We start from the raw sequence: 27,668 nt of genomic DNA on the forward strand, positions 1-27,668 counted from the left end.
GGAGGAGTGTACCCCGGTGGATTGTTGTTACTCGCCATGACTGAGTTCAGTAACAGTGAAGTATACCTCGGTGGATTGTTGTTACTCGCCATGACTGAGTTCAGTAACAGTGAAGTACACGAGATGTGATGACGAACATTGATTGCTTCGCACCAGACGTCGTCCTTGCTCGAACGTCGCCGTTCAAGCTGAGAGACCGTCCGTTAAGCGGACCGAGGTCGGGACAAGCAAACAATCTTCACAAATTGTCTTGTATACACAGGTGTGTGATGTTCAACGAGCCGCGAAAAGGGTGAGAGACTGTGAAGTTATCATCGACGAAGTGAAGTCTGGGGGTGCGTCCGAATCGCTGGTTGGACATGCATAGTCATATGCGTTCCACTTGATGCCCAGGTCGCGCATTGCTGTGAATGATTGCACCGCAAACTGTGACAGTGTAGCAGGGCAAACGCCTAGCTTCGAGCTGCTGCTTTTCGGGTCGTGACAAACGGTCTTCGATCGCAGGTCTCTGGACTGTCAGCCAACAAGTTCTGGAAAAAAGGTCAATGCGGACGAGATTATGAAAATGAAATCGTCGAATTAGGTAAGTTGGTAGCTGGCAGTACTCTCTGATATGCCCTCGAATCGATAACCAATCATATCCATAGAGACCCCGGTTGCAATAGAACAAAAGAAAGCCCATCGGTCTATAGTCTGTACGCCGAACCCTCTTCCCGTCACTCCATGTTCGCATGGTATACGGATTCACCGTGGTCGAAAAGCCAGATTGCCCCATGTAACATGCCGCCTCTTGCCGCCTCTTGCGCATTCCATTTCTATCAATCCTCCCAACTCTGCTTGTCCACAGTGACCTGTCTAGAACAAGCAGTCCAAGCAACAACAGCACGCCAGACCAGCGCACAATCCAGCGAACAAGCCTCCGCCTCCGCCATCGGCCCTCCTGTCATCTTGGTAGTAGCCGCCGGGAGGTGGCGGTCCCTGCTGATATTGCATCTGCTGGCCTCCGTATCCGTATTGTCCTTGAGGAGGTCCGTATTGGCCTTGTGGCGGTCCGTACTGGCCTTGAGGCGGGCCTTGTTGGTAGGGGTTCGGGCTGCCGCCGTAGTAGTCTGGTGCGCCGCCGCCCTGGTTGTAGTATGAGGGTTGCATGCCACCGGGGGCTGGGCCGGCATCTTGGTGGGTAGGCGGAGGGTAGGCGGGTGGTGCGCCTTGGTCCTAAAGAACCATTAGTATTGTCATGGTTTTGCGACAATAAAGAGATGGGGTGATGTCGCGCAATGCGACAGGAGGTGCTGACAGTCGTGGAGACGTACATATGGTTTAGACATGGTGGCGATTTGTGTAGGTCACAAAGAGCGTGGTGTAAGAAAGATGGGTTCCTCGGAGGACCAAAAGACTGTCACGTCGTATTGCTGGGCGGCGAAGCTGGGCAGGCAATCTCTCCTCAGCTGTCGATCGAACTTTGTCGGGCGTTTGCTTCCGGGGTAGATGGCGATCCTCTGAGAAGAAATAAGAAGAAGGAAAGAAGGAACGGAGTGTGTATAGAAAGCAGAGTATGAACAGGTAGAAGGAAGGAGCGACAGATGGTCAGAGTATAGGTAGAATGCGGAGTTGATCACACACCAGATGTCGCGGCGTACGAAAGAGGGTGGCTGAGCAGGCGTGGCGGATCGGCTATGCCTCATTCGTCATAGTTTCCTCCCATAGTCACCCGCGAGCGCGCATCGCTATACTTCCAAGGCTCGTATTACCGTGTTATCCGGCACCATGCATATACTCTGCACCGTGGCTGGATTTGTTCTTGCTCTTAGTTGAAGCATGTGCTCCTAGGTCCTCGCCATGTACTTGGGACACACACGGCCTTTTTCTCCATTATCACATGAATGTAAAATAGTGGGTAATCTCCAGGGTACGTGTTAGAAAGTCTCGCATATCACGCATGAGGACGCGAATTTGTAAGAAGAGCGCAGCCCCAGAGGGCCGCCAGAAACCAGTAGTTCTCTCCTCCAAGTCGGGGCAATGCCACCAACCCTAACGCCAGACTTAATGTACAATGCTCTACGTTCCCAGCCAACGGCACCTTCCATCCGCGTCTCAATGGTATCATATCCACCGCCCTTGTCCCATTTCAGCCGTTCCAACAAGTCCTTCTATGACTGCACATCCACACTCTCGTTCGCCGGGGCCTGTTGCATTTCCTGGTCCTTGTTAGGGATGATAAGCTCCTCTTTTTGCTCATCGTCAACAAATTTCCTCTCGCTAACATGTTCACCCTCTTTAGGAGCAACCCAAACATTGGTCGTGTTCTTCTTTTGACCGGGCTCGTGCTTATACAAGCAGCGGGGGTTCAAACACGGGTTGAACTTGCACATAATGGCACTGTGGCCAAATTTGCAACCTTCCACTGTGCAGTCGGCGCCGTTGTGGCATGGCTTCGCAGTAGGGTGCTTGTAAGGGCAGGATGAGGGATCGCGGCAGTTGGGCCAAAATGCACACTCCTGCTCTGACTGGAACTTTTGTCGCTGTGCGGGCGATGGATGCTTGCCAACACACTTCTTGTTCTTACACGCCGCTCCAAAATCACACGTATCGTTCATGTCGACAGGTGTGCCAGGTGCCGCGGCGGGAGACTGGTGGACAAAGTGGCAGTCGGGGTTGCTGCATCGCAGGTTGAACTTGCACATGGTGGAAGACGGATCTGGTCGCCCAGAAGGCATTTCGACGTCCATACCGCTGCCGTTCTCTCCAGCTGGGCCATCAGCCATAGTCTCGTCCTCGCCCTCCTTCTTCTGGAAAGTTTTGGCGTTCGGGTTCATGCCTCTGCCGCCCTGGTGTGACCGATCTATACGTTGGTGCAATGGCTTCTTAGGTCCATTACGGTTGTTGTGGAAGTTGGGGTTGACGAAGCCAGCTGGCTGGCCGCCGGAGAAGATCTGTTGCATCATTTGCGCCTGGTGCTCGTACATCTGCATGAGCGCCATTTGCTGTTGCGGGTTTAGGCCAATGCCTGGCATGTTGTTCTGACCGCCCATTCCCGGCATAGGCATTCCTGGCATACCGCCCATTCCCATACCATTCATACCAGCGTTGTTTTGCCCCATGTTCATGTTGGCATTGCCCATACCACGACCGTTGGCCATGGCTTCCATTCCGCGACCAATGTTCTGGCCTCGTGGGCCTTTCGGTGGATCACGGGCGTGTGCGTTCACTCTTCCAACGCCGCCGCCGGCGCCACGTACGCGATGTAATACTGAGTCGTTGTTGCGGTCCATGTTCTTGTTAAGCTGATTGAGCATTCGACCGCCGCGCGCTGGACGTGCTGCTTGGGCGCCGCTACCATTACGCATAGCCTTGGGACCTGTAGGACTGTTCACAGTTAGAATCTGGTCATTGTGGCACGCGAAGGATTGTGAGCGCAGAAGAGCCATCGCATGCTTTGCGTTGGCCTCAGATCGGCATTTGCGCGCTTGCGTGGTCTCCTTTGAGCGATTTCTCGCACAAGTGGCTGCGCCAAAGCGGCGGGAAATTGGGGTGGTATCATACATATTGCCTTGTCCTTCTGACGCGCCTTCCATGTCTGTATCTTGCGCTGCCGCCATGTTGTCGTTTGATGAGCCGTCCATCTGGTTTTCGACTGACTGCGAGACCTGTGCATTGCCGCCGCTCGACTGCTTCAGGTGCTCGATTTGCTCGAATAACCACTGCGCAAACTGCTGTGTCTCTGTGTTCTCCGGACCCAGGTCGAGCAAATCATTTGAGAGTTCTGATGCGACCTGCGCTTCGTTCTTGTCGTTGGCCAGCATAAGGAGAATGTACTCGAAAAGCGTCGTGTCTTCGCCGCCAGTCGTCCATCCAAACTCAGCGAGCTTGGGCTGGACTACCTGTTGCAGCTGCATCGCCAGAGGCGAGTCGCTCGAAAAATCCACAGCCATAGTGAGGGCGGACGTTGATGGGAGAGCTGTCGCGTGGATTCGAGATTGAGCGGTGGGTGCGAAACTAAGGGAGCGACGAGGAACGCGACTTCCGTAACGTATGACGTAAGGCTATCGCGAGTGCGTGTTCAGACGGTCGTAACAGGTGTTTCGTCAGTCGTGAAAATGGTTGCGCGTTAGATGCAGCGGGTTGGGGCGTGGGTGGGTGTGGAGAAGGAAGTACGCAGTAATTGTCTGGGAGCACCTGCTCAAGTTCTGCGCAATCAAGCTCGGCACTTGCCGCGCTCACTAGCGCCCGTCTCATCCACAGCAGTATGCTTTCGCCACCCAGATTATATATCACAAAACAAGCTCCACATGGGTCCAGTATATCTGTCTGGAAGATGCTATACCCTAGGGGGCGCTTCTGACTAACTCACAAATGCGATAATTCTTCATCATGTATTGTCATGTCTTAAGCCAACAACTGCCGTCTCCTACTGTTCGACGTCTCATAATCAGTCGCACACGCCATAGACTCTTGTTGTCATCCATTCAAGTTTGTTCAGCAAGATTGCAAGGCGTGGTATATTTTCGTAAAAGCGTTCATACATGCAACTATATAATATCACACCTGCGACTGCTCCAGCTTCAGGCGCGCTTCTTCCATGCGTTGGTCTTCTTTCATACGTAGCCTATACTGCTCTCGTATCTCGTCTGTGATAAGAATACCAGCGCCCTCTGTGCGACGTGGTGGGAGCTCTTCTTCACTCTCGTGCCCAGTTCTCGATATGCTGATGTTGCCAGAGTTCTTCTCACTGCTCTTCTCCCGATTCTTAGAGCTGAGCATGTTTCTCAAGCCGTGACTTCTTGGCGCACCTTCGCCAGACCGGTTGGGTGACTGTCGAATGTACCCGTGGGTATCATACGAGACAGTATCTGATGGCCGTGTACGGCGTTTGGGTACGACGGATGCAAGTACTGGACAGCAGCCGATGATAACAGCTGGTAAAGTGTCAGTTTGATAAGCAAGAGCAAGTCTGGCGACTTTACCTGTTGAACATTCGATGATAGTCCACATAGTCAGCCATTTCGGATCTGGCGATCGAGGCTTTCCATCCTGACCAACCTGCACAATGCGTATAGTCGAAAAAAGTATGCATACAAGACCGGAGGCGAACAGTAACGCGCAACCGATCTTCTTGGGCTTCTCCATTTGCAGATTCCAAATGAGCCTGATTGGGAGAAACATGACTGCGAATTCCGTTATTACAAAAAAACAGCATTTCGACGTAAACTGAGCATACCCATCATGTTCGTTACAGTGTCTACTGCGTACGCGTAGTAGAGATTTGCTGTTTGTCGGCGAGTTTCTTCGGGCGACGAGCACACAGCGCCCCTATCGAAGAATGCTTTGGTGTCGTTACATGCTAGCCCAGGGCCTGTGATGATACAGGTAGACCATGTCTATACCAAATCAGTCAAGGTTTTTCAGGGGCTATGCGTGTAAAGACCCAACGGGATGAACCTTTACATACCACGACGCAGAAGATCAGTGTACCCCACCAGATGTACAGATACTTCTTGGGCATTCCAGAAAGCAGCTTCTTGTACAATGCCAACAGTGAGAACTTGACGAACCAGAGACATGTCCAGTACTCGATTCCGCTCTGCCACATGACTCTCGATGCGAGAATGGTGTCTTTCATCATGGTAGGCCATGGCACAATACGACCGAGTTGTAGTTCCTGGATTTTGAAGAAGATAGGCGTGATGACGATGTAGAGGATAGTGAAAGCCAAGTAGGCCGCGAAAGCAATGTAGAGCAAGATGTCCTGCGCTTCGATGGGTTTGCGTCGCCACGCTTGTACACCAATCCGTGCAACAAAGACTGTCGATGTCATGGCCAGCATAGCGTAGTCTATCCGGAGCAGATCATGCTGCGAGATCCAGTCGGCGCCTGTCGACATCGCGAGGACTGCAGGTTTTCAGGAATTTGGCTAGGATTGAATAGACCGGGACAAAACCCAACAGAGCATGTTTCTCGGGACGGATATTGTGTCGCAGCAGGACTGCGCTGTAGCTATCAAGATGGAAAAGTCCTGGATTTCTCGGTTTCCGAAGCCCGACACTCTGGATTAAACACTTGGGAACTGGAACTTGCTAGGTGCCCGGGTTAAGGTGCGTGTAGGGGTGTGGAAGCCTATGAGACGCATAGGTATATTGAATTACATGGGGTCCAACGCGTGTCTGAGCAAGGGGATACACAGATAGCGAACTCGATTTACCCAGTACACGGTTCCTGGTCCCTGGAATCTGGTATTCCGATCGTCTGCTCTCTCGCGACGTCGCACACTCTCGGTGAGAAACTCTCAGGGAGTCAGGATGGCCTTATCAAAGTGTTCATGAGTATCCTGTAGCGGGCAAAGGCCAGTAAGCCCCAAAGAACGCCTCCTGGCTAAATAAACCTTAACAGCCTAGCTTGGGGGCGAACTTCTCCGCTCACGCTTTTCGGGGTGGTGACATGCGCATCGGCGCTACAGGGTGGGAGCACGGTGCCTGACATTTTAGCTGAAATGAACGTAGCGGCTGACATGCTTCTTCTGTCAATATCCTTTCTCCTTTCCAAGACATGTTGTAAAGGCAACGACTCCAGGCTATCGCCTTGCAGCGCGGGTGTGGAGCAAACTCCGTTTAGGCCTCGGCGAGGTAAGCCACAGCGAGCCTAGCATATCGCTCCTAGGCAGGCCTAACGTACTCTACTGCGTTGTAGACCTAAACGGTCAGGACTTCGATAAGTTTGTCCACGGCAACAAGTATATTCTCAGGGGATTGCACGTAATTGTATGCCGGATAAATAGATTCAGCCATCGCTCGTATACACAGATGCAGGCGGCGGGTGCGAAAAAGGTGTCTTGCGGTTGGCGGATAGTAGTGTACAGCTGGCGTGGTGGCGTTCATGCGGCATTGGCAAAGACGCAGGAGCGGCACGGCTGGCTCTTCCCTTGTCCGCTCTGGACACCCACCCTCGGACTCTCACTTGGCATGGAATTCTTTTGCATCACAACACGCGCTTAGGTGTGGACTCGTGAACAGCTGCATGAGTGAGGCACAGTAATCCAAGTCATTGGAAGCGACGCGTCTATCCGTGGAGCCATGTATACATAAGCAAGGCGTCTTTTCAGCTCCCACCGATGTTGGACCATCTTGAAATTGCCATGCAGCCACACCAGGTCCCGGATGTCACTACCATGCTAAACTTTTGCCACGGCTCGACTCGCGACAAGAGACTAGCTCATACCCCACAAACTTTGGCCTTTGCTATCCACTAAGAATGCGACCAAGCTGCCTTCTCCGTCCGCTAAGGTCTACACCTATAGGCCCCGTCGGACGAGTATGGACAGCACGCCCCTAGGGGCACAACCTACATTAATTGCAGTGGCTCCCTGCACCTCAGTCACCGGCCCACACACTCGGTACCAGCTTTCTCCATCATCCGGCATATTCCGCTGACGCGCAAATGGGGATCACGAAGCTTATGTTCGCTGCTTCGATAAGCGCCTTCGCGGCTCGTGTGCTTGGAAGTACATTCGAGCCTGTCGACTTCAATGTAACGGAAGCGCTACTCGCCAACGGTCTCGATGTAACTGCTATTCCTGGCCTGGCAAGTCTGGCGGAAAGATCTTCGTCTGGGGCTTGCTCCACAGCTGTAAGTCTGCACGATCGTCGTGATTGACCTGGGGTCATTGCTAACCCTGGATCTAGTGTGCAGCTCTTCGAGTTATGTTCGGCAACGGGACTGTGCTGTCAGAAGGAAGTGCAGCGTACGACAACTTCACCAGCGACTATTGGGCAGCTCAGCAAGCCGCTGTAGACCCATTTTGCGTCTTCAAGCCCAGCAATGCCAAACAAATCTCAACTGTTGTGCTCTTGTCTCGATTTACGCAGTGTCCCTTTGCTGTGAAAGGAGGCGGACATGCTGCATTCGCCGGAGGATCTAGCATCGAAGGAGGCATCACTATCGCTCTGGAAAAGCTCAACGAGAGGAGCCTATCGTCAGACAAGAAGATCGTTTCCGTTGGTCCAGGTAACCGGTGGGCCGATGTGTATCCTTGGATAGAGCAGTACGGACTTGAAGTCATTGGTGGCCGAGTACGTTACCTTCCCTACTTGTTCCTATGCCCCGGTTTTCACGTCGAGCAGCTTTTCTAACCCCATGCAGATCTCTTCGGTTGGTGTTTCTGGATTGACTCTTGGAGGAGGTATCTCCCATTACGCGAATGCTTACGGATGGGCTTGCGACAACATCGATTCATTCGAGGTTGTTACAGCTTCAGGCATCATCGTGAATGCGAGTGCCACCAAATACTCCGATCTTTATTGGGCTCTTCGTGGAGGTGGCAACAATTTTGGCATTGTCACCAAGTTCAACATGAGGACCTTCGTCCAAGGTGAAATGTGGGGCGGGCAACGTGCCCACACTGAGGATCAGTGGGACAAAGTCTATGCGGCCTACTACAACTATGCCGTCAACGCAGGGAAGGATTTGAAGCAAGCTCAGATCGTGTCATTCGCACTCCAGGCCGGCATGAAAATTGCGGCCGAAGATCTTGAGTACTCCGACCCTACTCCATGGCCTCCTGTATTCGACGAATGGAAAGCCATTCCAGCCATCATCGACCAAACTGCTATTGCAAACATGTCGACTTTGGCCAATCAGCTTGGTGCGGGAGCTCCGGATGGCGTCCAAGAGACGTATTGGGACCGCACCTTCAAGGTAGACAAAGACATCTTCAAGGCCTTCATCGACATCTTCTTCGATATGCTGCCCGCAATCCAAGACGCTGCTGGAATCCTACCTGTCCTGTCTTTCCAAGCAATCACTGTTCCGGCAATGCAGCATATGCAACAGAATGGCGGAAATGCACTTGGTCTTGACCCCAATGATGGTCCGATCTTCATCTGTAACCTCGCCATTCTCTGGACGGATGTCGCGGACAACTCCCGTATCATGTCTTTCAGCAACAGCCTGTATGAGCGGCTTGTCAAGGAAGCGGCAAAGAAAGATCTGAACTCCGACTTCATTTACATGAACTACGCATCACCGTACCAAGATGTAGTCGCTAGCTATGGGGCTGCCAACAAGCAGAAGCTGAAGAGCATCTCTGGCGTTTACGACCCTACTGGCGTCTTCCAAAAACTTCAGCCCGGCTACTTCAAGCTCGAGGGAGCACCGTACGGAGCATTTCCAGCGTAATTATATATAGTAGTATGGTTCCGTGAAATATAAAATTGATCATAGCGGATGACTAGCTATCCTTTCACGTGCCTGTCTCGTGGGCCCTTTCCCGATCGCTCGGACAGAAGTGCCCTTGCCATAGGTTTCCGAGTGGAGCATCCAAACAAGCAAACCCTTTGGCAACAGGCACACCATGAGGATCAGTGTTTCCTTGTCTAGCGCTAATTGCCAGGATCTCCCAGGTGTCGGTGAACGCTGACGTCCGAGGGAGCGTGCCAAGGCGCTAGTCCAAGCGTTTGCTGAGCTGCCTCCAGTACTTTCTTGTCCGCTTGCGACCTTCTATCATCAACCACATCCGTCACCGTCACCCCCAACTTGTCTCGACTGCAAGTTTCGTATCAACTTTACATACCCGATTCACGTAACTAGAAGACAAACATGTCTCGCGGCGGCGGCACCACGCTCTACGTCACCGGCTTCGGCCACGGCACACGCGCTCGCGACCTTGCCTACGAGTTCGAACGGTATGTCTTCCAATGCCTCGCCCCAGCCCAATCGCACGCGCATCGTCGTCCTCCATCATAAACCTCGATCCCGCATACTCTCTGCCCCTTCCTCGCCCTGGCGGTCACACAAGACGTTGCGCGACGCTGCTTCCTCTTTTGCTGCCACACCCGTGCGCGTCGATGACGATCTGCATCTTCCTACATTGCACACACGCTCCTTCGAGACAACGATCTGACAATTCTCAAGCTATGGCCGCCTTGTCCGATGTGACATCCCAGCCCCCCGTTCGGCTTCTTCTAGACTGTGAGTTGGCCCTACCCAGCAGCAAGAGACCCAGGGTCTAACAGGCCAGCAGCTTCGCCTTCGTCGAATACGAGTCTCGTCGTGACGCCGATGACGCCTACCACGAGATGCACAACAAGCGCATCGGCCGCGATGACTTGTTGAAGATTGAGGTATGTCAGAATAACAACAATGACGTGGGTCTGTCTAACAAGCTATAGTGGGCCCGTACGCCTCCTTCGGCATCATGGCGATTCGACTCTGGCCGTGACCGTCCCCGTGGTGAGCGCTCTGAGCGTGGCGGTGACCGCGGCGACCGCTCCGACCGTGGTGATCGTGCAGACCGAGGTGTTCGCTCTCCTCGCCGTCGTAGCACCTCTCCTCGTCGCGAGCGTGGAGCTTCTCCCCGAAAGGATGACCGTCGCGAGCGCGACTATGACCGTCGTGACCGTGATAGGTCAAGGAGCCCTGTTGACGGCGACCGCGAGATGAAGGATGTCCGCGATCGTGAGGACGACCGTAGCGACCGTGACCGTGTCGATCGCGATGATAGGCGCGAGCGTGACCGCGAGGTTGAACCGGCTGGTGAGCCCCGCAAGAGTAAGTCAACCGAACCTTGTTATAACGAATCGCTCTGATCAGCCATCTAGTTGACTCCCCTCCTCCTCCTGCTCACGAAGACCTGGACGTGGCTGAGTAGAACTGAGCTGCGTTGCGTCTAGCAGGCAGCATCTGGACTATTGTCACTGTCTGCACAAGGCTAGTATTGACACGAGTGCTCAAATTGATTCAAGCACGGTGTTTTGTTGATGGGAAAATGGTTTTTGGGATTTGTTATTTTCACAAGTGGAGGCTAGATTTACTTCTATGTCCTGCCACGACATTAATGCATTCAGCAGTCGAAAAGCTCGATTCGGATCTTTTTTGGCGAACGGTTACGACGATTACCATTCGATTCGGACTTCTCGCCTTGTTTCGGTCGATCGGTCGATATCGATGCGGTTCGAGTTCCTTGCCTCCTGTACACTATTCGGTCGGTCCGTAGCACCTCGAACTCTTTCAACCTCACTTTCCCCCTTCGATCCCCGTTTCGATGTCACGTCCACGCTACTTTCCCGACGCCCCCATCCCGATGCGAAACATCCGATATCCAAGGTTTGTATATTGTGCGCATAGTAGATAGCCTTCGTGATCGTGACCTTGTATGTATACTGTAGCCTGTGAAATACATTCCCCGAACATTGTGCGCGTCAATTACATGCGTGTTTTCTCATGCACCTCTATCTGAGTTTGTCGTAATGTTTGCCCGCTACTTACAGTCAACGCTCCGTGCATGACATCGCAGCTGCATAGGGCTGAATCAATGACGGCAGTAGCCATCGATTGCGGAGAGCAAGCGGTCCAAGCTCGGTCATTTTCCCGCAGGAACATCAATTGAACCCTCCGAATGTAACTTCTTGGTCGTCGTCGCAACGCCCTTCCAATAGATCTTGCGACCAATTGAACCGGCAATGCGGCTCCAGAATGTCTCGCAGAAGACGTTGAAGACCGTTGCCGCGCGACCCGCGCTTGCATGCCACGCGCCGTCCCCATTGCATCCGCATCGGCCACAACTCGCATCACCACAACGCCTACTTCTCCGCGCCACAGCACAGTATGCCGTTCGCTACCAATCCTCGTACCCGGAGCGCATAGCTATCCTCGGTGGGGGTATAGCGGGCTTGTCGAGCGCCTACTATGTTGCTCGGGAATTCCCCAACAGTAACGTGGTTGTGTTTGAGGCGGGGAGAGACAAAGGTGGATGGATCAAGAGTCGCAGAGTCGACGTTGTAGATTCTGAGGGGAAGAAGGGCAACGTACTGTTTGAGCTGGGACCCAGGACGTTGCGAAATGCTACTGTCACTGCGGGGTTGGTATGTTTGAGCGTGTCTACAGCAGTAGCTCTGCTGATAGCGTGTGTATAGATTCAAGACCTCGGACTCGTTGACGATATTACGTTCACGAAGCGCACCGAACCTGGCGCAAAGAACCGCTTCATCTACTATCCCGATCAACTCAACCGCCTGCCCTCCGAGCGTCCCTCCCTCGCAGACTTCTTCTCGCTATGGCGGACTGGCATAATGAGTGGTGCCTTTGGTATGATCACAGAACCAATGAAGCCAAAGCGGCCAGACTCCATGTCCGATGAGACGGTTGGCTCGTTCCTCGCACGGAGGGTGGACAAAAGGGTAGCAGACAACATTGTCTCGGCGGTATTCCACGGCATCTATGCGGGCGACATCAACCAATTGAGTGCCAAGACACTGTTGAGCATGGCATGGCAGTTGGAAGGACGATACGGCAATGCCCTTGGAGGCTTCTTCCGTATGCAAAACGAAGACCCACGACCGGAGCAGGTCACCCTCGTTCACCCATACGACCGGGAAATAGCAAAGGCCATGAATGAAGAGATCGACCTGGACCTGGATTTTGCAAAGAACCTAAAAGACTCTGCTATGTTCTCATTCAGGAACGGGTTGCAACAGATGGTCAGGGCATTGCTGGATACTGTGGAAAGCAAGGGCAATGTCGAGATCCGGACAGAGGCGCCCATTCAGAGCTTCAAGCCCCTGAACGAGAATGGGAAGCTGGGCGTCGAAATTGTCTCTGGGGTAATTCCATCGTCTCGAATGGAAGCTACGCGAGTACTGACAGTATACAGAACGAAGGCTCGACATCAACAGAATCGTTCGATCTTGCCATATCCACCCTCAAGAACGATGAGATAACCCCCTACGTCACAGTTATGACGGTAAATCTCTACTACCCCAACGCGAATCTTCTCCCTGTTGAAGGTTTCGGCTACCTCATCCCACAATCCATTCCATTCGAGCAAAACCCTGAGCGCGCCCTAGGCGTAATCTTTGATTCATCTGCTGTCAAGGGTCAGGACACAGCCAACGGCACAAAACTTACAGTCATGATGGGCGGCCACTGGTGGGACGGCTGGACAGAATTCCCCAGTGAGGAAGAGGGTCTGGAAATGGCAAAGAGTGTCCTGAAGAGGCACATTGGCATCACGGAAGAGCCCACTGCACACATTGCCAACCTCTCCCGCGACTGCATTCCTCAATACACACTTGGCTACGCTGACCGCATTAAAGAATTTGCGGAAGGCATGTCCAGCGAGTTCAAGGGGCGGTTACGTGTTGTAGGCGCCCAATTCAATGGTGTCGGTGTAAACGATATTATCACCGCGGCGTGGCAGGTATCGAGAGGATTGAGGGGAGAGGGCTGGAAAGGAAGAAGTTGCGGATTGGATAGGGTTATGGATGAGAGGGAGTGGACGGTTGTGCCTGCTAGCGAGATGGCGTATGTGAAGAAGGAGTTTGTGAATGTTGGTGGCTCGGGCATGGATCGCAGGGGTGATGGTGGGGTGTAAAGCTATCAACGGGGATGGGGTGTATATATGGTGATGCTGGAGGTGGAGTAGATAGGTAAAAGCATAGAAATGTACAACATTGACGTCTTAGCTGGACCGGCCTGGTTCTCGCGCATCTCAGAAGTGACACAACTACTCCCACGTATGGTCGTCAACTGTAATAACCGTAGTCCTAACTCTGATCAACCTCTGGCAACCTCTGCGCCCAAAATGGAGAGCCTCGATTATGATTCGCGCTGTCGCGTAAACGTTGTGACGTCTTCAGGCGACCGCTGCCCCTCCCTCCAAGACTGCGCCATGGCTTCATTGCCAACTTCAACCTGCTTACCTTCTACACATGTCTTCAGTCAAGGACTTGGCCTTTTGCTAAAACCCCCAAAAAATTCTTGCCCTTATCTTTGGGCTCTTCTCTCAACTTTCAGCATCTTTTGTTATTTACGTAGGCAAGCCATTCACGACTTTCGCATCATCAACGACACTCGACCACGAATGAGGGAAAATCACAAACCAAAGTGAAGTCATCTTGTCAAACCTAGCTTCATTGCCGACATGCCTTATTGCACTCCTTGCTCAACATTCGCCGACTTCGCAGAGCTACCACCGACCCCTCAACCTGCACGGAAGTGGTCGTCGTTGAGTGACTTGATTGCGTCAGCAGGGTCTGGCTGTGATCTTTGTACGCTGTGTTGGCAGTACGCTCACAACTTTAACTTCAAAGACGACAACGGACCAATCTGGCTTTGTTGGGGCAAGGATTCAAATAATGACGATGGTGCTGAGCGCTTAGAGCTTCGTCTGACGAAATCCGTGATCATTGTCGACGTTCAGGATCGCTCACAAACGATTGTGGCAGATGATGATGTGATAGTACAAGCTCGACGACTTCTCGAAAATTGCCTCTCCTCTCATGAGAAATGCGGCGAGATAGCCATCCTGGACCCTAAAGGAAGTGGCGAGAACGACAGAGATTCTGCTGATCGTTGCCCTGAGCTAAAGTCCTTGCCACGTCGACTGTTGGACTTATCCCAGGGGTCTGATATCCTCGTCATCAACGTGGAATCGTGGATAGTTGACGGTATCTCGTCGGTAGCTGAGCTGTCACAGTACTGTACCTTGAGCTATCGATGGGGAGTTGCAACTCAAAGTTGCATCCTTAGAGCGCCTTTTTCTAGCCAAATCATTATTGGCATGGCGGATATGCCTCAGACTTTCAAGGACGCCATCGAGATAACGCGGCGATTTGGTATTCGATTCCTGTGGATAGACGCTCTGTGTATCGTTCAGCCTGAAGCTTGTGGCGATTACACAGATTGGATTGCAGAGGGCCATCGTATGGGTTCCATATATCATAACGCTATATTCACCATCGCTGCGACCTGTGCTGATAGTGTTACGGACGGGTTTCTCTCGAAAGTAGATAGCGAGAGGATACGCGCAGTCTCTTGCAAGGTCACTCAACGTGCAAGTAATGGAGAGGCACAATCCAGTCTTGCGAAGATATGCGGCATGGATTATGATCATGTCATCGATGATTCGGCTCTCAACAATCGTGGATGGGTCACTCAAGAGCGATTTCTTTCACGACGTGTGCTTCACTTTACGGCTCAAGGCATTATCTGGGAATGTTCAAAAACCAAGGAGCATGGTAGCAACGCTGTATCACGGATGATCGTACTTGATGTTGAGGCCCCTTATTTCTTCGATTCGGTCTTTCGTAAGAAACTGAACGGGAAAGCCTGGATGAAGATTGTCAGTCGATATTCACACGCTAGCTTTACTAATGCAGAGGACCGATTGATCGCTCTTTCGTCACTGGCAAGGTTCTTCCATTCCAGACTTGGTCATAACAATGCATACTGCGCAGGAATGTGGTGCAACTCCTTGAAGCAAGATCTACTCTGGCACAGAAGATACCCGCCGGATTCCAAAACAGACCAGAGGTCCAACTTAGCTCCCACTTGGAGCTGGGCCTCGGTGACGGGAGCAATTGGTTATCTGGAGGAAAGTAATCGGGGAAATCCATACACTCAGCCTGTCGTCCCACCAGCACGAGTCTTGAGCGTACGCTCAGTACTTACGCCCCACGATAATATGTATGGAAACGTCCTTGAAGGCAGACTTGAGCTCGTTGCGCAAGTTCTCAATGTTATGATATGGACAAGGAGTGCAAAATCCCGCCAGCTCAAAGAAGATGTTCAAAACAAGCGAGTATCAATTTCACGTTCAGTCTATTGGGATGAGTTACAAGAAGACTCTACAGAGGAGGAGCAGTACGAAATCATCCCTTTTCGTTATTTCCAACGTTTCAAACATATATTATCCCACACCTCTCACCCCGCGATCATCGTTAGAAAACTGCCCTTAACAATTGCCACAGCCACAGAACACGATCCTATCCGTACGTACCGCAGGATTGGCCTGTTAGAGGATGTTCACAGTGAATCGGTGGTGATGCAAGGCGATTCTGAAAAGGCAAGGTACAATTACGGTCAGGCTGTGCAAGAAGTGGCGACCTTATTTCTAGTGTGATTATAGGGTAGCCTATGCGCATGATGGATAGGAAAGTTTCAGGTTCTGGCTACTTTTGGTGGCGAACTGTTCTATAAAACAAGCTATGGTTTATGGTATGCCTATGAGCATGCACAAGGTCAGCTTGCGCCGCGTTCATAGTGGTTTAGGAGAGCTATGCACATATCCATTTCACAGACCGGGATCGGGCCGGTACGATATTCACAATATGTTGAGGACAGAAACAACAAATCATGGCTGCGTTCGAGAAGAACGCCTGGTATTGGGCAATGCTATCAATGGGTCTCACGCAAGAAACCTACCATATGCTCACTGTTCAGATTACAGTTCGGGAACAGCGGTCATGGCGTTTAACTTCTGTTTGTAACGAGAATGGCTACCTATTCATAATAAAGTAAGATCAACCGCCGATGAAATAACAATTGACTCATGAATCTAGTCGAATTTAGGCAATGTCAGCGTGACCACTCAACAAATCCCGTTGACTGACATTTAGCAAACGAACATCTGCTCATCAAGGCCCTTATGACGCGGCAGTCTCCCTTCACTATATACAATAGTGAGAGAGAGAATGTGTCACCTAGGATTCGAAGACGATTTGACTATACTTCTTGGAATCTGACTCTACTACACTCAGTCACTTCGAATATAGATCCATTTTTAGAATATGTATTCCTTGTTTACCATACTGTCGCTTCTTCTCTCCAGTACGCCTTAATATTCTCTTCAGACTTTGGATTGTTGAGTACAACACATTTCACCACTACTTGTTCAGCCCTCTTCAGCGATATACGGGATAGGATATCGATATGTCTGACCACCAAGGCGGTAACAACATCTCTTCCTCTTTATCAGCCCCTACTAACAGTGGACCATCCAATGTAAGTCTCCCTTGAACCACATTTGCCCACTGTTAAAAGACTAGAAAGGTAAGACTAGACACAACCGACCCTTGCCCTCTCTAGACAATAGTAAACAACACAACCTTAACAGCAAGAGCAAGGCAACTGCAACCTAAATTAACTAGGTCAATTTCAACTACAAAGTTATTTACTACTTTGCATCTGACGTGATTGTGGCCTCGCTAATCTTATCCTTTCTTTGTGCCTCGGCCACCTCTTGCACCTCCACCTTTTCCACTTCCACCCCTTCCGCTTTTGCCACTCTGTCCGGCGTTTACAGGCGGCTCCTCTTCTGCATCTTTAGTCGCCTCAGCATTCTTGGCCTTCTCCTTGTCCTTTTTCTTCTTCTTTTTAGCCTTGTTCTTGTCGGCGTCGTCCTTTGCAGCCTTTTCCGCGTCCTTGTCGGCATTCTTCGCCTTCTTCTTCTTCTTCTTCTTCTTCTTCTTCTTCTTCTTCTTCTTCTTCTTCTTCTTTTCAGTCTTGTCCTTGTCGGCATCGTCCTTGTCGGCGTTATCCTTGGTAGCCTTTTCCTTCGCAGCCTTTTTCTTCGCAGCCTCGTCTTCTCGGGGACAAATCTTCCCGAATCCAGGCCTCTACGGAAGCTTGTTAGCGCACGAGGTACCCAAAGAGGAGTCCGTCGACAAGCTAGTGTCTCGTATCATGGCCCCACCTCACGACCTGTACAGTGCCGACGGCAAGACAGTCACACTGACTAAAACCTGGGTGGTTGGTCTCATGGGCAAAGACCGCTTCGAAGACTCGGGCCCACTTCTTTACCACGTCCTTTGTCACGGTGCCGAGCTCCGCGACTATGGTCTCGAATACGGCTTGTCTGAAAAGGTCTTGAGCTGGTTGATCAGCACCGAGGACACTGTGGAGTTGCCTATTGGTCATTTCAGTTACGTCTAAGAGGATACTGGGAGGGCAAGTCTTCTCCGAGAGATCATGTCGGACGGTAGATTGTGACGATAAACACCTAGTAGTGTTCACACGTTCACGACTTGTGGCTCTTGGCAGTTTAGAGACAGTAAGAGTGCAACATGGCTGGCTAGACCATCGGATGTTCTTGCGATAGATGAGATGGCTAGAGATTATATGAGCGTCAAGGCCTTTGACTCGGAAGTCTTCGTAGCATGAATTGGATGACTACGATACCACTACATCTGCGTGGCAACATGGGACATAATGAAGGACATGTGAAGCTGATTTGTAACCTCATTGTCAGTCGTGGAGATCTGAGGAGAGCACATGGTACTCTTCGATCATGCCTGCTCAGGGGTAAGTACTTCATGCACTCTTTGCAGCACTTTTAAATACCGAGTCACTTGCGCTTGGCCTGCATACAACCAACAAGGCAGAGACGCAATCAGATCTCCAGTACGCATGCCGTTCCCAAAGAAGTTCACTCTTCTTGTCTTGCTGAACGCAATAGGTCCTAGGGGTTTCCGGTGCGTTTAACATTAATCTAGTAATAAAGTTCAAGCTAATGTATGCATTAAAAAGATGTCACTTGTACAGTGAACCACATCTTATACCCAATCAGACTGAGCGACAGCACATCAAGTTCAACGAGGAGTTGTATAAATACAATGCGTCGGACTATTGAATAATCTCCTTGCTTCACCGGTTCCGGAAGTGATTGATTTCTTTTTCCAAGTGATTGGTCTACGGATGTTACCGTCCAAATGAGGCCAAGACGTTACTGTAATTCTGACTTCCGGCGGAGAGGGCAGATCATGCACAAGAAGAGTCCGTCTGTCGCACACGTTGCTCCGCCAAGGGTGATCATCCACCTTGGCGCGCCATTTCCGCGATCTTGTGGAACTCGAAACGACTACCATGGGAGGTCAGGAGGTATTCAGGGTGTTGCCCTATAGGGGCTTGCCCAGTCATGACGAAACCTTGATCCTAACAAGCACATAGTCTTGTTAGCGGAAGCTTCACTGCGTCTTAGCGCAGTGTCAACAGATTTGGTGCCTGAGAGGCGGTCTAAAACGTGTTCCTGGATTCAGTGTTAGTCCATATTGCATGCCTGCTCCGTAGAAACAGCGGAACTCTTGTGGGCCGAAACGTCACTGTGTACGCGAGATGTGTAGAACGTCTGAAAGCGGTGTCAACAGCGCCCACCACTGGTTTGATTAGTCTTGTGTCTGTTGCGCTGTGCTGCCTGCCAAGGGACAGATGCTTTGTCCGCTGTCGTTGATGATTTGCTGTGACAATAACGGGAAGGAAGCTGAACCCGACGCACATATGGTCAATCTGGTCTAGATTGGCTGTTCAGACTATGAGCGGCAGATGAACAAGTGCCAAGCGCGGAACGCAGTTCCTCCAGGGTGCCAAGAAGTGTTCGATAAAAGCAAGTCGTCGAGATTATTGCCAAGGTTGGTGATCCACGGCGTGGATGTAGTGGAACGAAGACGTGTCTTTAGGAATAGTTTTTGTGAAACAGTTATCCATGCACAATGTAGACCATCTTACATATTCACGACGTCGGACCGACGGTGTTTGAGTTGCTGTCGCATATTGCAAGCAGGCCGGGTCGAATACTGAGAGATGGTCGTGACTTCCTTCCGAATGCGCGTACCCCACAAAACGCACGAGCCGCGTGCAGATGGAGAAATAGCGCAATCTCCGCTGCGAAACGTGTTGAACGTTCTGCGGGTGGAAGAAGAAACGACGACTACTGCAGGTGCAAGTGGGTGACAGTGGAGAAACTACGGGATAGGAAACCAGTCGCTTGACTACAAGTCTAGCAGGACTCACCGCCATAGTTGCGCGACGACGTCAGAGTGTGTATGTATTGGCCAGGCTGCATCTGTCAGCTATGCGATGGAATGAGGCGGAGTATGCCTGTTGCGTGGGAGGAGCAGGCTAATTACTCCAATGGCCGACGTTGACGCAAATCTCTTGCAAAGCAAAACCGAGTTGGCTCGCCCGACGTTTGGAGTGTCGTTGACCTATTCGTGGAACACGATCAGGGTGCACATGGTCGCGATCGGGAGCCGTCTCAGCAGGCGTCCCTGTCAAGAGCACTGCAGATGCTGGCAAGTTGCATGAGGTGATACGAACCCCGCAATCCCATTTGATAGCACTGGAGACAGATGCTCAGTGACCACGGGACAGAGTCTGCAAGCAATCAATGGGCCTCGAAACCTTGGTGTCGTACTATATAGCGTGTGTCGGCGAAGAGGGAGCTGGTCTAACTGGTCATTGCGAGATGCAATAACCATGGCGGGGAAATGGCGTCGCAACGGCTGGTGACCCCCACGATATTCGCCTGTCGCGTTCGGCGGCAAAGGGCCGCCTAAGCTTTGGATTGACGGCGCCCTGAGCTGGGATGCGAGGGCATCACGCCGAACCATCGTCAGTTGATGTCTAGAGCTGCACAAGCAGCACATCCGCAAGGAGAGCGAATGTCGGCACGGCGGACACGGAGGCGTCCGCCTACGACCAGACGGTGTACAGAGGACGGCAGGCTGTCTGTGAAGCACATTGATGATGACTGCAGCAGCTTAGACCACATCCAAAGGCGGGTGCGGCATTTTTTTCCACTGTCCAGGCAAGGCCAGCATGATGCCCATTGCCCTCTCCAGGGCTCTGTCTCTCGTCTGGCAGGCGGAAGGGCGATAGGAAGCGCTGCTGAATCAAGGGGGGCCGCCGTCACGCGATGGCGTATTGGAGTGGTTCAGTTAGTAAACGCCTGGTGGCTGATTGCAAGACGTAGTTGCATTGTGTCGGAAGCGCGGGTTCGTGCTAGACGTGAGCCTCTTTTGGGCTTTTGTGGAGATGACAAGGAAGGCCGTAAGTAGACAAGCCGGGCGGTCAAGCTTTGCAGTCTACGATCATCGACGCACATCATCCATCACACGGCGCTGGTGTGTGGTCGCAAGGTCCGGGTCCTGGGGCAGAGCGCACGGTGTAAGAGCATTACTGGGCGGCCTTTGCAAGACGTGCATCCGGCCTGCAGGTGGCCTCTGGCGCTGTGGGGGTTGCGCAGGGGACTTGGGCCGGGGTGTTTTTGGCGTGAATTAAAGAGAGTTTAGTCCCTCTCTGCGACTTCTGGAGCCCACATATCATTGCGCGAGGCCCCGGGCGCCGTCTGCTCATACTTTCTGGGACCATTGCCGTCTCTGTCTGGTCTGATTGCTATTCCAAGGTCAAGTGCGCGAGCAAGGCGGAGAGAGGGACGTCATCTTGCCTGCCTGCATCTGGACCCTTCGACATTCACCCCTCGGCCGCTGCAAACCTCAATCGCGTGTCGTCGGTACCACATTCCGACGCAACATAATTCTTCTCCCCCAGTCACCCATAGCACTTTGTGTATATGGCTCTGTCACAATTGCAACATTTCTACCACACCCCGCTCCTGCTGCCCACCCTACACCTGCATTCGTGCAGTACGCTCGAAGGCTCGTATAACCGTCCGAGCCCTCTCCAGCGTGCGTAGCGACAAATCCCAGCACCCCGTCGTATCTCCGTATCCGCAACATTCACCCTCGATAACGCTCGGTCCCTTGCCGACCAATCGGAGAACAGCAGTCACCCTTCACCATGCCGATGGTCGCTGAACAGCCACGGCAACTGTCGATCTCTTTCGATGAGCAAACACTCTCCGACCGACTTCGCTACCGCGACTCACGCCCGCTCGACCACCGCTTTGCTATTGAAGAGGAGGACGAGAGCACCGGCACCGCAAGCGAGCCCGCAGAGCCTCTCACGCCCACCAGCCATACCAGCGAGGGCTCACCCTTCTCACATCCCTTCCGTGACGATGATGAGTCTGTAGACGACGTGTTCGCGACTCCGCGCCCTACCACGGACGACATGGAGAACAAGTCACCTTCCCAAGAAGCGCCTCACAATACCCAAAGCCCACCGAGCATTCGGGCGCCTCAACAGGTCGAGCGACAGTCACCACCAGAGAAGCGTGGCCTTGGAAAACTAGGTTCTCTAATCCGCGGCAAACTGCACAGAGGACATTCAAGCAGAGATGGAGGAAACCAGTCCGAGACTCCTAACTTTTCGACGCCCAACAGGTCTCCCAAAACAAAGGCAGAGACCAACACATACATTGTCAAGACCGGTGTAGATGGACCAGCTGAGATAGCAACACCAGCGGTCGATATCCCTAAACAAAGTAGGAGATTGAGTTCCTTCTCACTCACACGACGCTCGGATAAATCTTCCCGTGCAAATTCCCCGCCCTTATCTGGCTCGCCTATGAGCAGACCATCGATGGACAAGCGACCAGGACTTGGCGAAAAACCTGCATCCTCTACTGGCCTGGCAAGCATGAGCAGGCCTCGACCTGGTGTCACCTGGGCAGGCAGTGGCAATGCGAATTCTACTACTACTAAGAAGTCGGGTTTCTCACGGCGACGGTCAGCAAGTACGGAACAAGTCCCACGTATCGATGAGAACGCAGAAAAGCCCACCGCTGGTATGTTAACTACTTTCTCCAAGCCGGCCGTCCAAGGTGTGGGCATGAAGGCACGGCGGCTTAGCATAAATCTTCCAGATGACTTCATAATAGACTGGTGCGAGCTGGATAAGGAGTTCAAAAGTTCGAGTTTGATGCCTGGAAAGAGGGGGAAAATTCTAGGCAAAGGTGCAACGTCTGAAGTTCGGATCATGGCAAGAAGAGGTGGCATAACCAGGGAAGAGGATTTAGTAGCTGTAAAGGAGTTCAGAGAACGCGACAAGGACGAGACCGAGGAAGACTACGTCTTGAAGATCAAGTCCGAATACAGCATTGCGAAGAGTCTGCACCATCCGAATATTGTCGAAACCGTACGGTTATGCACGAATCGCGGCCGCTGGAATCACGTAATGGAGTTTTGTACATATGGAGAGATCTACTCGCTAGTAGAACGGAAGCTTTTCGCCGGTGGTGCGGAAGGGTTTTATAGCCGGGACGATCGATTGTGCTTTTTCAAGCAATTACTACGGGGCGTCGACTATTTGCACAGCCACGGCATAGCTCACCGAGACATCAAGCTAGAGAATCTGCTTCTTAGCAAGGAAGGCCACCTTAAGATCTCGGATTTCGGCGTGGCAGAAGTTTTTAGCGGTGAGCATCCTGGGCTTCGCGCGTCTGGTGGTGAATGCGGGAAGAACATGGGCGAAGCCCGATTATCTGCGCCTGGCATCTGCGGCAGTCTGCCCTATATCGCCCCCGAAGTGCTTGAGAAAGACCACAGCTACGACCCACGTCCATTAGATATATGGTCAACAGCCATCGTCTATCTCACCATGACCTTTGGGGGATGCCCATGGCAGGCTGCGAAGCCTGAGTTCGAGTACTATGCACGATTCAAGAAGGGCTGGGATTCATGGCTGGAGCGTCACCCAGATGGTGATATCTTCGATGGTATCGACGGCCACCCAAAGTGCGGCAAGCTTTTCAGCCTCATCGAGCCACCATCTATCAAACGACTGATGTTGAAGATGCTGCACCCCAATCCCTCTAAACGTATCACGATTAAGGAAGTACTCAGAACTACCTGCATTAAGAACATTGGCTGCTGCTGTCCGGAAACATACGATGACCCCAAGATCACGTTTGACGCTTCCAAGGCATCGAGTGCTAGGACCGCTGCTCCGAAAAAGTACCTTCACCACCACATTCCACCCAAGCCGGAGAACAAGGTTGGGAAGGCGTTCACTCATCGGTTTGACATGGGCGAACGATAACAACAACTGTATTTTTTTGATGACTACTGTTTCACGATCACTGCATTACGGCGCTTGGATGTTGAGCATAGCGGGTCAAAAGGCGGATCTTGTGTCGTTTACAGTCTCGGTGCTGCACTGTATTCTTGTCTCACTAGCATGTCAGTTCTTGCATTATTCATCGAATGCTCATTTCAAACGATCGACATATCGCATTATCTTCATCCCTCGTCCAACCTTCCATTCCCATTTCTCCCGAGCATCTTTCCCTATCAAACACACGTTGCGCGCACGACCAACATCATTGGCAGCCCTGCAGAAAGCGCAAAACGGCGATTGCCCTAGTAGCACGCACCGACGCTCCACTGCCTCCACTGACTTTCGGAGCAATTATGATTGCGCAACTTGCAGCTAGCGATAGCTTGTGCTGATCTTCCGCTCTTTATCGCTAAACCCTATCTTCTGACACATCTATAGCTTTCGTCATAACGCATAGCGGCCGCACCGACGCTCTTCACATTTCGCTGTTATGGGTCATTGGATCCCGACCTTGCATCGCTGCGATGGGAATCAGGACAGTTAGTTTGCTAATGGCCCGTCCGTCCGACGTGGCGCCGAGATACTTGGGTCTCTAGAACGCTGGTCGATTGCCTTGGCGAGGGAGAAAAGTGAGTCGCGCGCGGAACAAGACAATGCTGCGATCGTAGACCCGAGAGTGGGTGGCGTATAACGGGTACAACGCCCGCTATGTTGCGCATGCCTAAGGTTGCGTGTGCGAATACGGATTTTGCATGTCATCAAAACGTGGGGAATGATCAGAGCATGGACTAAGTCGACAAGACGCAAGTCCGACCCAAGAAAATGACCATCTCGACGAAAACACGTGGGGAAGACAATACGCTGACAGTGCGCGATTGAGTTTTATGGAACGAAGCATTGGCGCAGCACGTTAGCGGGCGGCGCTGGGCGATTTCCCAAACATGCAGCATGCTTCTCGAACGCGGGGCACAAATCAAGGCCGTCGCTCACATCCTCGCTCACAGCATGTCAAACTTCCGCCGAGTTTCAATCAAGCCTTTGAGCCGAAGTAACACAGAGAACGCGTGGTGTCACCATCGGCGCGTTGGTCGGAGCAGAGAATCGGCGATACGTCCGAAGCTGACTACGTCTCAACTATTCGGCCTTCCGACTTCTTGCGCGAGTGGGCGGGGTAACGCGTTGCTGCAGTGGTGTGTCGCGTGCAGCTCAACTTGGATATCACACGACTATGAACAGCATGGCGAGCAGACGGAAGGCGGCGCGGCCGAGCTCTCTGTCCCGTGCCTGTTGCGGCTGAAAAGAAGGTTGTGGTTGTAGGCATCAATGACGTATATTTGGCTTTCCACACCCCCACGAGATGGGTTCTTCGAATGAACTTGAGTAACTCTTCCGCACATGGAGCCCTTCGAACAAAGTTGTTAATATAAAGTACACGAGGAGCAAAGATACCTGCATTCTCAACAAGTCCGCATGCACATCTGGATGGCAACACACGAGGACGAGGATCACATTGGCAAAAGACCAACACATAACCCACAAACTCTTTCCTACCCAACACCTCCGTCCAGTACTACACTCCCACCCTCCAACTCCGCATTAATAATGCCGAACAACGTTCTCTTCCACTGATGCAGATCTGCCTGAAGTCATGCGATGCACAGCGCATCCCTGCAGCATCACCTTGCAGAGTGCGGTGTGATGGACTTTTCTTCCTTACATCGCACGGCACGTGTCCACCTTGACGCCTGGTACTATGCAACCATTTGGCATTAAGGTTTGCGCCCAGTGCGCCTTATCTCACATAAGGTGTCTCGAAGCGAATGCTTAGCATAAGAGTGATAGGTTGGGGTGAAACGCGTGATACGTGGAGTTGCACAAGACGCGTGGGGTGTGACTAGCGGTGGAGAGTCACAATAGGTGTGGTCGGGTATACGGCACATACTGCGGTGTGCGTCATAGGAGATGGAGTGTAAGATCGTTCGTTAACGAACTTGGGAAGAGGAGAGCTTCTTGCTACATGCGTGTATTGCGTATGCATATGTAATGTTTTCAGTGTAGTAATATGCGTGAAAATGCAAGATAAGATAAGTCACTTTCAACACGTCTTCTGAATTACCAATAATTGAATACCAGCTATCGTCGCTAGTATCTATTCCACATCGTGTTCAACAAGCTTTCTCTTCCACTCTATCATCACGCAGCTCTACCCACTATGGCTACATACTTCCTATTTACCACATCTCCCACACGCCCTCTGGTAACACTGACCTCATAATCTTCCAATGACTAACCGCACCATCTTCATGAAACTTCTCCAGCTCGCCAACATCCGCGTTACCCATAACCCTACCTCCATCCTCCTTGCTGACGAAATCGTACTTGACCTCCAACTTCTTCTGCGGCTGAAGGAAATTTGTGCGCGCAATACTACCTAGGAAGTCCTTTGGAACCGCATCACGGAACCTAACAGCCGCTTTGCCTAGCCCATCATCGTTCTTGACGCAGAAGATGACCATGTTGATGAAATCAGCTTCACCCTCTTTGTGTTCCTCTGGCGCGGGAGAATCGCGGAAGAGGCGGCAGGCAGGGAAGATGGCGTGAATGGTGTTTAGCACTAGTCTGGTTGAACCCAGTGTAAGGTCACCAGCGTAGTTGATCGCTACAACACCCTCTGGTGTCAACAAGTCATAGAGACCTTGCATGAACTCTGTGGTGAAGAGATAGACAGGTTCTGCGCCGCCGGTGAAGACGTCGTGAATGATGTAGTCGAAGCTGCCTGGTGCTGATACGGATTTGCGTGCGACGTAGGCGGTTGCGTCGTCGATGACAGCGGTGTGATCGGGGCTCAGGTCAAAGTATTTCGTGGCGTAGTGGTGGACTACAGGGTCAAGTTCGACAATTGTAGTGTTGATGCCGTGCTTGATCATGGCGTTAGGTGCCGTGCCGATACCAAGACCGATTACCAGAGCGGACTTCTTGCTATCATCAATAGTAGGTAGAGTGTCTACTGGTGGTTCGATGAGACGGACAGCTTCGAGAAGGACAAAGACGGCGAATATAGATTCCCGTTGCCGTTGGCCCTTAGCATAGGCTTGCGGTGTGACTTGCCACTCGCCACCGAGCAGAGAGTGGTCACATCGAAGGAGACGGAAAGCATTGTCGGCGTGATTCTCGAGGACGGATACATATCCCGTAACAGATTCCTGGCGGGCGAGAAGTGTGTAGTTTTGTGTAGCTTGCAACGTGGAGTTTGCTAACTGGAGACCATGAGCTGAAGGGTGATGCGGGTTCGTCCAGAGCGTGTGCAGAATTGCTGGGAAGGCAAAGAGGATGACACGCGATGGGCTAAAGAAGGCAGATGCTGACGCAAGCAGCATCTGCATACCCACGCGTGTGAAGTAAACAGATGTTCCGATGAAGCTTGGGATGAGAGCGCTGCTGATCTTGGCCACGGTCGACACGGTAAAGTAGGATGCCGTAGGGACAATGACCTCCTTGATAGGCGAGGGGTTAATACCGGTGATGTCGATACATTCCAGAAGATCGGCCGCAGCGAACACTGAGAGGAATAGCAGGGGAAAGTATGTCAGGGACTCGATGAGTAGAGGTCCATATTCGATACCGATCTTGCCGCTGTATGGAAATAGTAGAAACTGAATGACGGGGGTCCAGTACGCAACTACAGCGATGTACTGTGCGACATTTGCAGATACGTAGCTCTTCAAAGCGCGTCGCGTGATAAGAGCTCCAACAGCAGTGAGGGTCATCGTCCGTTGGTGGTGTAGGGATGCAGGAATGGATCCATAGACTGGTGATAGATTGAGCTGCGAAACTGGTGATGCGAAACCTGCAACCAGGAGGAGAGCTGCTGCTCTACCAACGTTCAAAAGGATAGTCGATGCTGAAGCATTTTGCGCCTGTGGTTCCACCTCTTTTGCTGCCTTTGGCTTCTTCTGGGTCTTTTTCGGTGACATACTGTGAAATTCCTGTTCTATCTCTTCCTATAAATCAAATGCGATATCTCTTGATCCAGTTGGCGTGGTAACTTTCGCGATGAAAAACAAAAGACGGGATATGTTCAATGTCGAAAAGACCAGATATTGCAGAAATGCTCCAAGCGGCCCAAGGTCTTCGCCCACTCTACACGGACCGTATATCCGCGATAG

At 51.9% G+C, this 27,668-nt stretch overlaps 11 protein-coding genes across 11 annotated transcripts; 6 read left to right on the forward strand and 5 right to left on the reverse strand.

Annotated features, from left to right (window-relative positions):
- Nucleotides 1-855: 855 nt before the first annotated feature.
- GT037_001870 (uncharacterized protein) lies at nucleotides 856-1,328 on the reverse strand (the record flags this gene model as incomplete). Its single annotated transcript, XM_038926917.1, has 2 exons — nucleotides 856-1,215; nucleotides 1,314-1,328. 2 exons carry the CDS (start codon nucleotides 1,326-1,328, stop codon nucleotides 856-858), a joined length of 375 nt encoding a protein of 124 aa, XP_038790209.1.
- An 822-nt stretch (nucleotides 1,329-2,150) lies between these two features.
- On the reverse strand, nucleotides 2,151-3,932 carry GT037_001871 (uncharacterized protein; the record flags this gene model as incomplete). The annotated part of the gene is made up of 1 exon (XM_038926918.1): nucleotides 2,151-3,932. One exon carries the CDS (start codon nucleotides 3,930-3,932, stop codon nucleotides 2,151-2,153), a length of 1,782 nt encoding a protein of 593 aa, XP_038790210.1.
- A 607-nt stretch (nucleotides 3,933-4,539) lies between these two features.
- Nucleotides 4,540-5,881, reverse strand: GT037_001872 (uncharacterized protein; the record flags this gene model as incomplete). Its single annotated transcript, XM_038926919.1, has 4 exons — nucleotides 4,540-4,916; nucleotides 4,965-5,165; nucleotides 5,219-5,378; nucleotides 5,450-5,881. The coding sequence occupies 4 exons, from the start codon at nucleotides 5,879-5,881 to the stop codon at nucleotides 4,540-4,542; spliced, it is 1,170 nt and encodes a 389-aa protein (XP_038790211.1).
- Nucleotides 5,882-7,431: 1,550 nt separating this feature from the next.
- On the forward strand, nucleotides 7,432-9,168 carry GT037_001873 (fad binding domain containing protein; the record flags this gene model as incomplete). Its single annotated transcript, XM_038926920.1, has 3 exons — nucleotides 7,432-7,620; nucleotides 7,677-8,063; nucleotides 8,134-9,168. The coding sequence occupies 3 exons, from the start codon at nucleotides 7,432-7,434 to the stop codon at nucleotides 9,166-9,168; spliced, it is 1,611 nt and encodes a 536-aa protein (XP_038790212.1).
- Nucleotides 9,169-9,588: 420 nt separating this feature from the next.
- GT037_001874 (uncharacterized protein) lies at nucleotides 9,589-10,639 on the forward strand (the record flags this gene model as incomplete). The annotated part of the gene is made up of 5 exons (XM_038926921.1): nucleotides 9,589-9,674; nucleotides 9,904-9,960; nucleotides 10,013-10,112; nucleotides 10,161-10,539; nucleotides 10,590-10,639. 5 exons carry the CDS (start codon nucleotides 9,589-9,591, stop codon nucleotides 10,637-10,639), a joined length of 672 nt encoding a protein of 223 aa, XP_038790213.1.
- An 811-nt stretch (nucleotides 10,640-11,450) lies between these two features.
- Nucleotides 11,451-13,360, forward strand: GT037_001875 (protoporphyrinogen oxidase; the record flags this gene model as incomplete). The annotated part of the gene is made up of 3 exons (XM_038926922.1): nucleotides 11,451-11,852; nucleotides 11,904-12,590; nucleotides 12,641-13,360. 3 exons carry the CDS (start codon nucleotides 11,451-11,453, stop codon nucleotides 13,358-13,360), a joined length of 1,809 nt encoding a protein of 602 aa, XP_038790214.1.
- A 549-nt stretch (nucleotides 13,361-13,909) lies between these two features.
- On the forward strand, nucleotides 13,910-15,889 carry GT037_001876 (uncharacterized protein; the record flags this gene model as incomplete). Its single annotated transcript, XM_038926923.1, has 1 exon — nucleotides 13,910-15,889. The coding sequence occupies one exon, from the start codon at nucleotides 13,910-13,912 to the stop codon at nucleotides 15,887-15,889; it is 1,980 nt and encodes a 659-aa protein (XP_038790215.1).
- Nucleotides 15,890-16,979: 1,090 nt separating this feature from the next.
- Nucleotides 16,980-17,685, reverse strand: GT037_001877 (uncharacterized protein; the record flags this gene model as incomplete). Its single annotated transcript, XM_038926924.1, has 2 exons — nucleotides 16,980-17,384; nucleotides 17,467-17,685. The coding sequence occupies 2 exons, from the start codon at nucleotides 17,683-17,685 to the stop codon at nucleotides 16,980-16,982; spliced, it is 624 nt and encodes a 207-aa protein (XP_038790216.1).
- GT037_001878 (uncharacterized protein) lies at nucleotides 17,053-17,700 on the forward strand (the record flags this gene model as incomplete). Its single annotated transcript, XM_038926925.1, has 1 exon — nucleotides 17,053-17,700. A coding segment is annotated over one exon (648 nt), but the record flags the coding sequence as incomplete, so codon positions are not given.
- A 3,642-nt stretch (nucleotides 17,701-21,342) lies between these two features.
- Nucleotides 21,343-23,484, forward strand: GT037_001879 (serine threonine protein kinase; the record flags this gene model as incomplete). The annotated part of the gene is made up of 1 exon (XM_038926926.1): nucleotides 21,343-23,484. The coding sequence occupies one exon, from the start codon at nucleotides 21,343-21,345 to the stop codon at nucleotides 23,482-23,484; it is 2,142 nt and encodes a 713-aa protein (XP_038790218.1).
- Nucleotides 23,485-25,733: 2,249 nt separating this feature from the next.
- GT037_001880 (spermine spermidine synthase) lies at nucleotides 25,734-27,476 on the reverse strand (the record flags this gene model as incomplete). Its single annotated transcript, XM_038926927.1, has 1 exon — nucleotides 25,734-27,476. The coding sequence occupies one exon, from the start codon at nucleotides 27,474-27,476 to the stop codon at nucleotides 25,734-25,736; it is 1,743 nt and encodes a 580-aa protein (XP_038790219.1).
- Between the last annotated feature and the right edge of the window lie 192 nt (nucleotides 27,477-27,668).

The sequence above is a fragment of the Alternaria burnsii genome (genome assembly GCF_013036055.1).
Source record: "Alternaria burnsii strain CBS107.38 chromosome Unknown 750, whole genome shotgun sequence".
Classification (NCBI taxonomy): Eukaryota; Fungi; Ascomycota; class Dothideomycetes; order Pleosporales; family Pleosporaceae; genus Alternaria; species Alternaria burnsii.